This window comes from Ipomoea triloba, chromosome 11, assembly GCF_003576645.1.
Source record: "Ipomoea triloba cultivar NCNSP0323 chromosome 11, ASM357664v1".
Lineage (NCBI taxonomy): Eukaryota > Viridiplantae > Streptophyta > Magnoliopsida > Solanales > Convolvulaceae > Ipomoea > Ipomoea triloba.
In genome coordinates, this window is record NC_044926.1 from 20354269 (window position 1) to 20367648 (window position 13380).

Here is a 13380-nt window from a genome sequence, read left to right on the forward strand (position 1 = left end):
TGTGCGACATGAATATTTCAAAAGAACGAACATATTTAAGTTGTAACTCTTTGTGTAAGGCAGAACCAGACAGTGAAAATCTATTAGAAGTACACACCCCTAAATTCTTAAATAGTTTGAGATTGTATGATTTATAAAAACTAAACAATGATATATAAAATCTCTAAAGTTCTAGCACCGCATGCGTACATCTACACATTAGCTATTAATTAAGCAATTATTTGCTGGAATTCAAACAAGGATAACATCAGAAAACATAATCGATCCAAAACATATCTTCAAATGCACTATATAATATTTCATGTTATAATTTATATAATTATATATCAATCCAAATATTCTTAATATATTATAACAAATTCATTCCGTGCACCGCACATGTAAAAATACTAGTTAATACTAAAAAGATGATGTGTTTTTTACCTTAAGTAGAAAACAATATAATGAATTGAGGTGTCTAAATTCCTAACACATGTCATAACATCATCATAAAAAAATCTAAGATACAACCGTTACTAACAAACATAGAAAAAGACTTATTGTTAAAAGCTAAAGACGAGTAAATTTTCCCTTGAGTGCAAAGTGTACACCTACCAAAGAACTATCTAAAGAGCTAATGAAGATTGGATACTAAGAAAATGAACAGGAGAAAGCTAAAAAAAAAAAACAAACTAAGAATAACAATAAATAAGTTTGATGATTTCAAAATGTCATATAGTGAATTTATTGCTGATATTAAAGCTAGACTCATTTTGATCATTCGAGAGATCGCTGACTTAGGATGGATGTAAATCGCTTGACATGTTTTGAGCTTATTCAATATACTAATTGAGACCCCTTTAGGTCCACTACTTGAGACGATATGATATCAAGTGTGAGGATACAAATCATATTGTAAAAATTATACTTTCAATTACTCACCCAATAGTACAGCTTATAGAAACTAAAGCAAAAGAACAAAGATTGTTATAGAATCGCTAAATGTGATTCTAGATGATCAACCAAGTGCAAGATTGGCTATGTACCTCCTACAATTACAGAGGTTCATATAAATAGCTAATCTAAATTAAAGTACGTGGTAAAAGAATGTTCCACATCCAGCTAGACATATTTATAATGTTCCTGCAAGTGCATGAATGAATTATTGTAATATGGTGTGCAATAAAGAGGGTCAAACCCACAATGAATTAAATACAATGCAATGCCAAAAGTAATGAAATAATGAAAGAAAACAAACCAAAAAACATATTCAATGTAAAATAAAATATCAATTACAACCAAACAAAATTAAATAAAAGTATTAATAGACGAGTTATATATAAAAAGTCAAGTAATAAGATAACAAATAAACAATATACTTTAAGTTCAATATTGACAATAAAATTTAGGGATAAGGGTCAAATAGACCTTCAAATTATACCTCATTGTGCAATTACATATTTCAACTACAAAAAACTCCAATTAAGCCCTTAAACTTGTTATTTTAGGACAAATAAACCCTTGGACATATTTATGACCTGTGATAGCAGGTTAAATATATTTCAAGCGAACTTATGACAAGCTTCCCGCGCCGGTCGTGTCCGGCCGGAGGAGGCAACGGCTGTGGCCGTCTCCAGTGGAGATGCCATCTCCTGGAGATGGCGACCGGTTTGGTCGCTTCTCCCGCAGATGGCGACCAGTTGGTCGCCGTTTCCTAGAGATGGCGACCAAATCAATCACCATCTCCAATGGAGACGGGGAGATGGCGATCGATTTGGTCGCCATCTCCACGGCCTCTGGCCGGACGCGATCGACGCTGGTGCCGTGACCGACGCCAATTGTTGATTTTGTCGTTGAAATTTGGTCAGAGGTTCGCGGGAAATATATTTGACCTGCTATCACAGGTCATAAATAAGTCCAAGGGTTTATTTGCCCTAAAATAGCAAGTTTGAGGGCCTAATTGTAGCTTTTTATAGTTGAAGTGCCTAACTGTACAATGAGGTATAGTTTGAGGGTTCGTTTGACCCTTATCCCTAAAATTTAAGGTTACTTCTTTACTAATTATGATAACTTTGTATGACACTAGCTCACATTTAAACAATTAAGTACTTTAATCATTTATATGAGTAAAACAATTGTCAACGAACAATTAAAGCCGGTTCATAAAAGCTTATGAAATACTGGCAATTTATATCGTGGACCCGTTAATCATTATGCGGATTGAATAAAAAGAGGTAATTTGCTTTCGATCAAATTCGATTTTAAGTAATATCGATCTCAATAGTTAATTTGGAATCACATGACATGATTGCATTAAACTAGACATTTTAGAGCATTAAATTTATTTTGTATCCAACGAATTGAAATAAAAAAGCAAGAGTACACTAGAAATTAAAGTAGCTAGTTTTATTTTATTTCATGATCGAATCCCCTAAGATTAGAGGAATTACATAGTGATTTATTGATTAAAAGCTGCATATGCAATTTTTTGGTATTTGCATTGCTATAAAGTTGCTTAAATTAAATCTTTAAGCCTTCCTAAAGTTGATTTCCAGAGGGGTATTACTGAGAACCAAACGCCTCTGTCCTCTTTTCTTGGAAATGCCAACATCTTGGCACACATATGAGCAGTCATCACACACACTTGGACAAAACATAAACTTATAGGCATTTGTTGTTTTAACAATCTTGAACCAGTTGCTTAGAGTTTGTTGACCAGGATTGCCTTTTCTGCCGCCATCTGTTATGTAATGCGTAATATCATATGATGAGGGATCCCCACTAATTGTCCATACCTTAGACTCTGGGCATCCTGTGTATGCATCTGGAAATTCAATATTGAGGTCAATCCATTCACGAATCACACCTTTTTGAGAATTAACCGGGTAAAACTGTATAGTGTTACCCCACCAGTAAACATCATCCTGGACCACACTTTGCGGGCAACTTTGACGTCCGGTGGAAGCTAGGTCAAGCCCACCACCCTGGTCCTGGAGTAGTGGTACAACATAGTACTTGACACCAGCTCGGAGGATCTTCCCACGGATATCAAGCACCGCGTTTGTGTCCTGTGCCTCTATTACTTCACAAAGCAAGATGGAGAAGAGGAAGAGAGAAAGGAGGAAGAATTGTGTCTTCATTGTGGCAATATGATATGATGGAAATGTGTATGCTATTATATTGGTGTGAGGATACGAGGGAGGGAGGGAAGAGGCATATATATATATATGCATCATATATAATATTTAATTTATTGGTGAGTGAGGGGACTGCACATTGGTAGGATTGTTCCTGAGAGTTTGAAATTATTTTATATTGCATGTTACGGATCAGTAGCTTAGGTACGGTGTTTGACGCCAACTAACTGATCTCATTGTTTTCATCAACGGGTTTTGACATTCAGCATTTCACATTGGTATCCATAACCATATTATATATTTAATTAGATGACAGACATTGGTATGATTAATATTATAAATTACGTACAGAAGAAATTAAAGCTTTTGTGACTTTGAAATGGTTACGCTATGTACGTTAAATAATATAATACTTGGTGTTTGGCAAAGTCATTGATTCCATTACAAAGTTTTGATTGTATAATTTAGATTACTACGTACTAGTCGATTAAGGACACCTAGTATATACTTCATATTTGTTATGGATTAGTAAGTGTATAAACATTATTTTACTTTATTTAATTTAGAAAAAAATGTCAAATAAACTTGCACTCTTAGTTCAACTTCTATGATGTATTGCATGTGTTAATGGATGGTCAACTTTTACATATTTCAATTTCACTACAAGCAATAAGTGTATTTTTGTTGAATATTAGTGGAACCTCATTCGACGATAAGGAGAAGATTGGGATAGGCATCATTGTCCAAATCACTATAAAAATCTTTGTCTCTCTTTTTACATTCTAGCACTTTATATTTATGATGGTTACTGAACTAAACCAACTGATTGAATAGACACACACATATACACATTTTCAGTTGACGTTAGCTTACCAAAACACGCTACAAATCATTTTTAAGACTTTCGCTGCCTGTAAACTTGCAATCCACTAGCTAACAAACTTTAATTTATAAAACGATATGTTTTGATTTATAAAACGGGCAACATGTTCTCCTTGTGTGTCTGGGGCGCCCACCTTGACATCAAAGTACTTCTAACTCCTTCCTCATCACCGAACCTTTTATCGCTACTTTTGTTTCACCTAGACGTGCGCAATTGTGTCTTGGATCAAGCTAAGTGGTTTTGTCCTCCACTGAAATAATATAATAATATTAATTATTAATTCATAGGTATGTGCACATTAATATTTAATCACAGTACCTCATCTTAAAATCACCAAATTTTGAAATAAATTAAAAATAAGAAATTAAATCAAATGTCATGAACATGCATACATTAACATTATATTGACGACTCAATCTTGAATCTATTTTTTACCCTTTAATAATGAGCAAAATGACGCGTTTAGTCCCCGACTTTAGATTTCGGTATCAACTTGACGGAAAATCCAAAAACCCTCTAATATTAGAATTGTAAAATAAAGATTTCAGATACTATTCTCTATCTTATATTCAAACCACTTTCATAGCATTAATTTTCACTTCATAAATTTCTATTTCAAGTTCTTAAACTCCAACAACATTTCAAATACCTCTAGTAAGATTTGTTAGGAAAGTGGGTCCTATGAAAATTGGATTATAAAGAAACATCATCAGTCATCTCTTCCCCAATCCCCTGTCCCCTTAGAATCCACATTCACACCAAGAGAAATTGAGCAAGCTAGAAGTATAAAATACTAGGCCGGCGTCGTGAATCCACTGATCATCTAACTTAATTGTTTAATTAGTCAAAAACAGTTAATGATGAAATCAATCCACTGATATTATACGTAACCATTTCAAACTCACAAAATAAAGCTTAATTAATATCCATCCTCTGTAATAACTCTACCAATGTGCTCTCACTGCCTATAAATACCATATATGCCTCTTCCCTCACCTCACACCAATATATACCATACACATTATTTCCACAAATATAATATAATAATCAATCTTCACAATGAAGACACCATTCTGCTTATTACTTTCTCTCCTTCTCATGACCATCTTCCTTTCCGAAGCAAGAGTGCTACAACCAAATAACACACAAAGCTCACTCAACACAAAAACCTCACAAAACACACAAAGCCCGGTACTTGATATGTACGGAAAGATTGTTCGGGTTGGTGTCAAGTACTACGTTGTACCACTTCTCCAGGACCAGGGCGGTGGGTTGGACCTAGCTTCCACTGGTAGTCAGAGTTGCCCGGCTAGTGTGGTTCAAGATGATCCTTACTGGTGGGGAAACACAATGCAGTTCTACCCAGTTGATCCGAAGAAAGGTGTGGTTCGTGAATGGAGTGACCTCAACATTGAATTCCCGGACGCATACACAGGATGTCCAGAGAATAATGTTTGGACGATAGTTGGGGATCTGTCGGTGTATGATGATTCTCATTACATAACAGCAGGTGGAGAAAAAGGAAATCCTGGTTCACAAACTCTAAACAACTGGTTCAAGATTGTAAAAACAACAAACGCATACAAGCTCATGTCTTGTCCAGATGTGTGCTATTACTGCTCATACTACTGTCGTGATGTTGGCATTTCGGTGGAAGCTGGACAGAGGCGTTTGGTTCTTAGCGATACCCCTCTTGAAATCAACTTTAGAAAGGCCTAAAAGTTTATATATAGCAGAGCTAGCTGCGCAATAATTAATAAAAGTGCATATACACAAATATTGAAATAAATCAATAAATATATATGTACTTCCTCTGAAATGATCATGAAATATATTGAAACTACTTACTACATGTAATCTCTTCCTTTGCGTTTAATTAATATATTAGCACAAGCTCAAAAGTCAATAATTAAAATTCCAAAATATACTTAAATCTAAAGAGATAGAGAATGTATAGAGTAAACAGTACAGTTTACACCATGGTAGGTAATTAATTCATGAGACATATGAGTAAACACTTTTCAATGCTTCAACAAATTCTGTAAAGATTTGATAAATTTTAGCCCAAAAATTAAATTGTCCAAAATTATTGACAAAAAACATTATCATATTCCCACTCAAATACAAAGAAGGAAAAAAAAAATGGAAAAAAAAAACCCAAAAAGATCGAGTAGGAAAAGCCCAAACTCATTCACCAATTGATGTATTCTAAAGAGAAAAATCCCAGCCGTAGTGATATTTGCATGCAAGATGGGGCAAACAATCCTTTTTTGGCGAGCTTTAGTGTCCTGAGCCGCTCATTACAATGAGTACTTTATGTTTGAACTGCTGTTTCCCTGGCAATCCACGGACAGTTTGTGAACTGGTAGGCCTAGTGTCTGCTAAGAAGCCTAGGGTGCATGCGGAGAATGGATATTGATCTCAATTAGCTTATCTTAAATAATTTATCACATAATTGGTTACTTTTAAGCATAATTAAAGTAATTATAATTTAAAATTGACCAATTAATACACCACAAAAAGTAGTACAATTTAGCATTTATCACTCACTTTAAAAAGAGATGTCTTTAGTTATTAATAGTACTACTATAATCTGAATGTAGCGAACACGGTCACTCATTTTTGTTTCTACCTTTAGTGGAATCCATTGACTCAACAAAATTATGTTTCAAGCTAATTTTGGGATTTAATTTGTATCCATCCCTACACGCGAGAGAATTTATACTATACAATTCAAATTATTTTAAAAAGAATTTGATTTATACTAGTATAAAACCACTTCTTGATTCCGGACAATGGCTTCTTCCAAGCCTTCCCATGTCCATTTTTTCAAGTCAAATAAATTTACTTTGTTAATCAATTTCTCATTCGCTCATTTTAAAAATATAATAATATATATCAATTTCTTTATCTTACTTAAGGAACTTGAATTCACTTTGACCAAATCCAAATCAGATGTGAAATTCACATATATTTGTACCATAAAATGACGACTCAAAATGTCAATTTTAGCTAAAAGTTTTAACAACCAACGCCTTATATTTACGCATAATAGTAATAGTAATAGTAATAATAATACAACTATTAGATAGTGCTCCTCCAAAATCAGGATCGGCTTGGAATAGCACAAACAGCAATACAGTGCCACACAAAAAAATAATAGATAGCAAAACCAACAAATAGCAACAGTTAAAAAAAAATTAAATTAACAAAAGACAAAAACAAAAATACCAGAATGACATGCCTAATTCTGGATTGCTATTGATTTATGCCTTCGCAAAGGTGATTTCTAGAGGGGCATCGCTCAGAACTAAATACTTCTGCCCTCGATCTCCTTCCGCAGTAACGCTAACATCTTGGCACACAAAATCGCAGGAACTGCACACATCTGGACAAAATCTCAGCTTGTAGGCCTTTGCTGTTTTAACGATCTTAAACCAGTTGACTAGAGTTCGTTCACCAGGATTTCCTATTTCTCCACCTGCTGTTACATATTGAGTATCATCATACCATGAGACGTCGCCAATTATCGTCCAAACATTAGACTCGGGGCATCCAGTGTTTGCATTAGGAAATGCAATGTTAAGATCCGTGGATTCTCTAATCACGCCATCTTTTGAATTTACTGGGTGGAACTGTATTACTTGACCCAACCAATCATTGTTATCTTGGACCACATGCTGCGGGCAACTTTGGTTCCCCATGGGAGCTAGGTCGAGCCCACCACCTAGATCTTCTTGGAGTGGTTTAACATAGTACTTGGTGGTAGCACGGAGGGTTTTCCCATTGATGTCAAGCACCGGCGGGTTTGGTGCATTTCTTGATTCACAAAGCAAGACGGAGAAGAGAATGAGAGAAAGGGATAAGAATGGTGTCTTCATTTTGGAGATTGGTTTGCTGAAATATATGTTTGTGTTTGTTGGAGTGAGGAAATGAATTTAAAGATGGTATTTATAGGTGATCTGAGTCAGCGAGTGCGTGCATGTTAGTAGAAAACTTTTGTAAGTTTGAAATGGTTACGTAATTGTTGTTTGTATTGGCGGCACCAACTGACTAATTTCTTTAATGGGTTTTGACTAAACTATTCATTTATGGCTCCTATAGATTATTAATAAAAGGAATAAGGTCCAAATTAGTCCCAAATGTAATCTGAAAATGCAATTGGTCGCTGAAAAAAGAAGTTAAAATTAAGTCACTGAACACTCTAAATATATGCAATTTCACTTGATAACAGGTTATCATCCATTTAATCAGGTTACCTGCTTACGTGGACGGTGACTTAACATTTTAAAATAATTTTTAATAATAAATTTTAAAAATAAAAATTAAATTTTTTTTCTAAAAAAAAAAAAAAGAAAAATGTTGGGGTAGCCGCGGACCACCCCTTTCCCCCCTCCCCCGTCTCCAGTTGGAGACGAAGATCTGTCTTCGTCTCCGGGCCTCGTCTCTAACCAGAGACGGAGAGCCTGTCTTCATTCATCTCTGACAGAGACATAGACAAGTCCTTCGTCTCTGGTGGTGAAGATGGGGGGGGGGGGGAAGTTTTTTTTTTAATTTATTTTAAAAGTTTATTATTAAAAAATATTTTAAAAAGTCAATTCACCATCCACGTAAGCAGGCAACCTGATCAAGTAGATGATAACCTCATATCAGGTGAAATTAATATATTGCATACATTTAATTTGGAGTGTTTAGTGGCTTAATTGCATTTTTTTTTTTGGTTCAGTGACCTAATTGCAAATTTTGATTAGGTTCAATGGCCGATTTGCCCTTATTCCTTGATAAAACTAAATAAAAACAATAACAACCTATTGGTTCACTTAAGTAATTTTAAAGGAATAAATTTTATTCTATAAAGAATGTAATACGCATGGAATAGAATACAAATTGTATTATATTGTTTGGTGTGTTGAACGAATAGACTTTAAAATCGTTATGATAATGTTTTGTTAGTTTAGAAATGGAATATATTTTTAAAATACATAAATATTCATATACAAAATATAATAATAATAATAATAATAATAATAATAATAACAACAACAACAACAACAATAACAACAATAATAAAATAATAATAGTAATTATTATTATTATTATTACATCAAATTTAAAAAGAAAATATTATTCTATTAAAACAATGATATTGTCAAAAATAAAAATGAAAATCACGATGTGGAAGTTGTTATCGTACAAATATTCATACAAGTAGCAAAATATTTTGAAGAACATTTAATAATATTCAAAAGAAAAATCACAAGCTATTCTTTCAATAAAATGCTCAAATAAAATAATAAAAATGGTTGTAGCACTCCCAAATCCGCGCAAGGCCCCCGCCCCTTGTCAGGACGCCATGGCCATCCATCGATGGTCAGCGCAGGTTGCTCAGGAGATCAACAGACTAATTGTCAAATGTTGTGAACCGCTCATCAGGCAAGGTTGCAAGGTGGGGGTGCATATATTCCGTGGTCTTTGGACAGTTACGTTGGTGGGATATCAAACGTGCTTTGCTACGTATATGGCATGTGGAGAAGTGTTTGGCGGTTATATATATATATATATATATATATATATATATATATATATATATATAATCTAGTAAATAAAAAAATTATAAAAATTGTGATTGTGAGAAAAAAAAAATAGAAACAAATTATTTTAGGTTTAATTGGGGTAAAGTAGGAAATAACTAATTTAGATTATTCCTTAGAACACAAGAATAGACTAATAGTAGGGACCTGGAATAGCTATTCCCTTGCAATGAGAATAGCTCATTTCTAAGAATAAAAGAATATTAACAAATTAACAACGAAATATGCCTATTTTCTGGAATGCTAATCCATTCTAGACACATTTTGCAAACCAAACGTATTGTAAGTGTCGATAAGTAATTATGCACCTACTTTTGTTTATTTAATCAACCATTTATAATTAAGTTAAAATGTTCATAATATAGAAAGTTTGAATTGATATTAGTATTAGTCGGCTTAGAACAATGCTTAAAGTTATACTCCTATATTTTATATATAAGAATGACAACACAAAATATTGAGGGTCAATATTAGAAATAGATAAAGTATAGACGCTTAACTTTTTTAAAAAAAAAGTTTCAAAATTCATATCTAAATAATCTGTTTATCATTTTATACATAATATTTTACTTAAAACTTGATACCTAAAATAAAATTTTAAAATTTGGGTGAACTTAATTGATTATTGATTTGAATGTTTTTTAGTTATATTATATTATAATTTAAGTTTTGTATAGATATTGGATGTTAAAATTTCACAAATATTAAACTTAAAAGTTAAAATTATATATACTCCGTTCAAGTTTTATAAACAGAAATGAGAGTATTACAATTGAAAACTAGAATACAGATAACAAAGGGAAAAAGGAAAAAGGAAAATTGAAATTTTGGAATCTATCACTCTATCCGAGTTTTGTAATAACGAATGTAAATTGACAGATTATCAATGCATGTGCATGGCTGAGAGTATTTGGGCAGTTTTAAAATATTAGGAATTTACAAGAGTGAAAAAAAATGTTTTTGTCCGTAACAATATTCATAACAACTGGTTTAAATATAAATGTTTTCGAGTCCGTACGAATATTCATAACAATTGGTTTCTATGAAGGCGACAAATAAAGATTTTGTGATTGTGTTACGTTACATTGTGATTGTGATTGTCATTGTTTCATTATGTAAATGGTCAAAAACCTTGTCCGCTCTCCGCTTGTAATAGAACTTTCTTTGGTTTGAGATGCCAACTGTTCGGGATTGACCCACTGTTTTATACGTAGTATTATATAAATATAGAAAGGAAAAGTGGACATGGCCTCGAAGACGTAGACCCATCTAATAATATTCATCCGAAATTGACAGCAAAACAAAATCAAGTGGGAAATCAATTGGAGACTAGTCAATTGGTCTAGCTAGTTGTCTTAGCTGACTCAATTATATTGGTCGAAACTTGTAATAGAAACTACACTAGGCTAATAATTAAAAAATAAAACTACGCCCATTTTTAACAAAGAATTGTCAAAGCATATATATAAAGAGAGAGAAAGGAAGAAAGAGAAACAGGATTTGGTTCACATAAGAACCATACTCCATGTAAGACAATGGTCGACGTAAATCAAATATCCCTAACCATTTATTTAGAATTTGTAAGTGTACAAATGATACACATTTTACTCTATTTTAATTCGCTATATTATTTGTCAAAATTTAGTTTAATTTTCTTAGGCTATTATTATTTTAAACAGAAGGATGAAAATTAAGGTAATAGAAATTTCTAAGGGATGAAGTCTTCGGGCGAGGTTTTAAAACAAGTGGTTCTTATTTTTGCAAAGGATTATTGCTCTAATTACTCTGCTATCATATTTACAAGTGCTCTATGAAGAAATAACTTGACCACTACTAAGTATTATATTAGGTGATATAAATTTTTGGTGGTGAATGTTTGAAGGGATTATTTTGAACGAATGGTGCACAGTGAGTTGAGGAAATTGGGCAGCATATATAACACCCCATAATTCTAGAGTGGAAATCAAGATAAAAATGAGTAAAATCTAGATAATATTAGAGTTTTAAAAGAAGTTTTGTGCGGAAGTGAAAATAGAAATACTAAAACTTAGGAGTGCCACGCCACACCTTGATCAAGTCTAAACCCAAGTGCAAGGCTAAAGTCTAACATCCATCAAATCCAAATGTCTAAAGTTAACATCATACATCAACTAAGTCTGAATACATGATCAAAGTTTCGTACAAATCCAACAGTACTAAACCACACCTAAAGAAAAGGGATGATACTAGGTCACCAAAGCTAATCTCTCTCACGAGGAGTCTACTCCATACCTGAAAATATAGTTAAAGACATTACCTACACAGGTAAGTAAGTTACCACTCCACCATGTAAACATAGATACTTATATATACTCCGCAGTTTTTAAGAAAAATGTTTTAAAGCATAATAATAGACTTTGACACATAAGTGTCTTTATCAATTCTAAGAATAGTTTCTGACCAAGACATATATTCACGATTGAGACAATCACAAGGGATCAAGAAGGGCTACATCATAAAACATTTTGCAACAGGACTTCAACTCACAAGACTACTTGATAAGATACCATATGGGAATATAACTATAAGGAAACATTTGATCAGTTGGGCCATTTGGTGTAGTAGGAATGACTACGTTTGGAAAGGACAAGCTTTTGACATGCATGTGATGGTTCGTAGGGCTCTCACTTTTTGGGAAATATTGAATGCTGCAAATAACGTGTCCAACATTGTTCGTGGCTCTACTGGCGTTGACCGATGGGATCGACCAAAGAGGTGAAGGCTTAAATTGAATTCAGATGTTGCGTTTGATCATGCTAATAATGTGATGGGATTGGATGGGTTTTACGAGATGTATTTGTGAGATTTGTTTGATTGGGTAAAAGCATAGAGATCCCTTCCCCGTAGGCAAGTCAAGAAGATCCGCAAAACAGTTGGAGATTATTCACTAAGACCTATGTTCATTGGACGTTCCCTCACATGGAGGTTGTAAGTACTTTGTTACTTTCATTGATGATTTCAGTAGGAAAACATGGGTTTACTTTCTGAAGCAAAAGTCCGATACATGTGATGTTTTCAAACAATTTAAGACTTTTGTTGAAAAGCAGAGTAGTTATGAAATCAAAATCTTGAGAATTGATAGAGAAGCAGAATATATTGCAGCAACAAATTGTGCTACTCAAGAAATTTGGCTGAGAAGAATTTTGGAGTTTTTACAACACAAGCAGGAAGCACCTACAACTATTTTTTGTGACAATAAATTTGCAATTTCGTTGTCCAAGAATCCTGTCTTTCATGGTCGCAGCAAACATATTGATATCAAGTATCACAAAATCAGAGAGTTCGTTGGTTACTGAAAAATAAGTCAAAATTGAGTATTGTTCAAGTGCGTGTCAAGTTGCAGATATTTTTACGAAGTCGTTGAAGACAAAGACATTTCTCAGATTAAAGAAGAATATTGGGATAACCAATATATCCAACTTAGTTTAAAGGAGACAATGTTATAATAATAATAATATTATTATTATTATGTGAAACCGAGTAAAATTAGTTTGTTAGTAATTCATGAAGTATGTGGCATAAGTGTACTGTACGTGGAGTATGGCTCAGAGTGTGGAGCATTACGTGGAGCACTTCATGCAAAACTTTAGGATTATGGTTCAAATTCCGTACTATAAATAGTGTGTATACATAAGCTTTTTAATGCAATTAATCCTTATTCCTATTCTTATCTCTTTCTCTCTAAATTATATACGTGTGTGTGTGTGTATATATATATATATATATATATATATATATATATATATATATA

The 13380-nt window shown here is 33.2% G+C and overlaps 3 protein-coding genes across 3 annotated transcripts; 1 reads left to right on the forward strand and 2 right to left on the reverse strand.

The window, feature by feature from the left end:
* Positions 1-2507: 2507 nt before the first annotated feature.
* On the reverse strand, positions 2508-3119 carry LOC115996067 (kunitz trypsin inhibitor 5-like). Its single transcript, XM_031235214.1, has one exon. It carries the CDS (start codon positions 3117-3119, stop codon positions 2508-2510), a length of 612 nt encoding a protein of 203 aa, XP_031091074.1.
* A 2080-nt stretch (positions 3120-5199) lies between these two features.
* LOC115996068 (kunitz trypsin inhibitor 5-like) lies at positions 5200-5718 on the forward strand. The gene has a single exon (XM_031235215.1). The coding sequence runs from the start codon at positions 5200-5202 to the stop codon at positions 5716-5718; it is 519 nt and encodes a 172-aa protein (XP_031091075.1).
* Positions 5719-7265: 1547 nt separating this feature from the next.
* On the reverse strand, positions 7266-7880 carry LOC115996069 (kunitz trypsin inhibitor 5-like). Its single transcript, XM_031235216.1, has one exon. The coding sequence runs from the start codon at positions 7878-7880 to the stop codon at positions 7266-7268; it is 615 nt and encodes a 204-aa protein (XP_031091076.1).
* Positions 7881-13380: the final 5500 nt, after the last annotated feature.

What these genes read in the sequence shown, in the direction of transcription:
- LOC115996067 (XM_031235214.1), bottom strand. Translation starts at nt 3,119, where the DNA reads ATGAAGACACAATTCTTCCTCCTTTCTCTCTTCCTCTTCTCCATCTTG.
- LOC115996068 (XM_031235215.1), top strand. Translation starts at nt 5,200, where the DNA reads ATGTACGGAAAGATTGTTCGGGTTGGTGTCAAGTACTACGTTGTACCA.
- LOC115996069 (XM_031235216.1), bottom strand. Translation starts at nt 7,880, where the DNA reads ATGAAGACACCATTCTTATCCCTTTCTCTCATTCTCTTCTCCGTCTTG.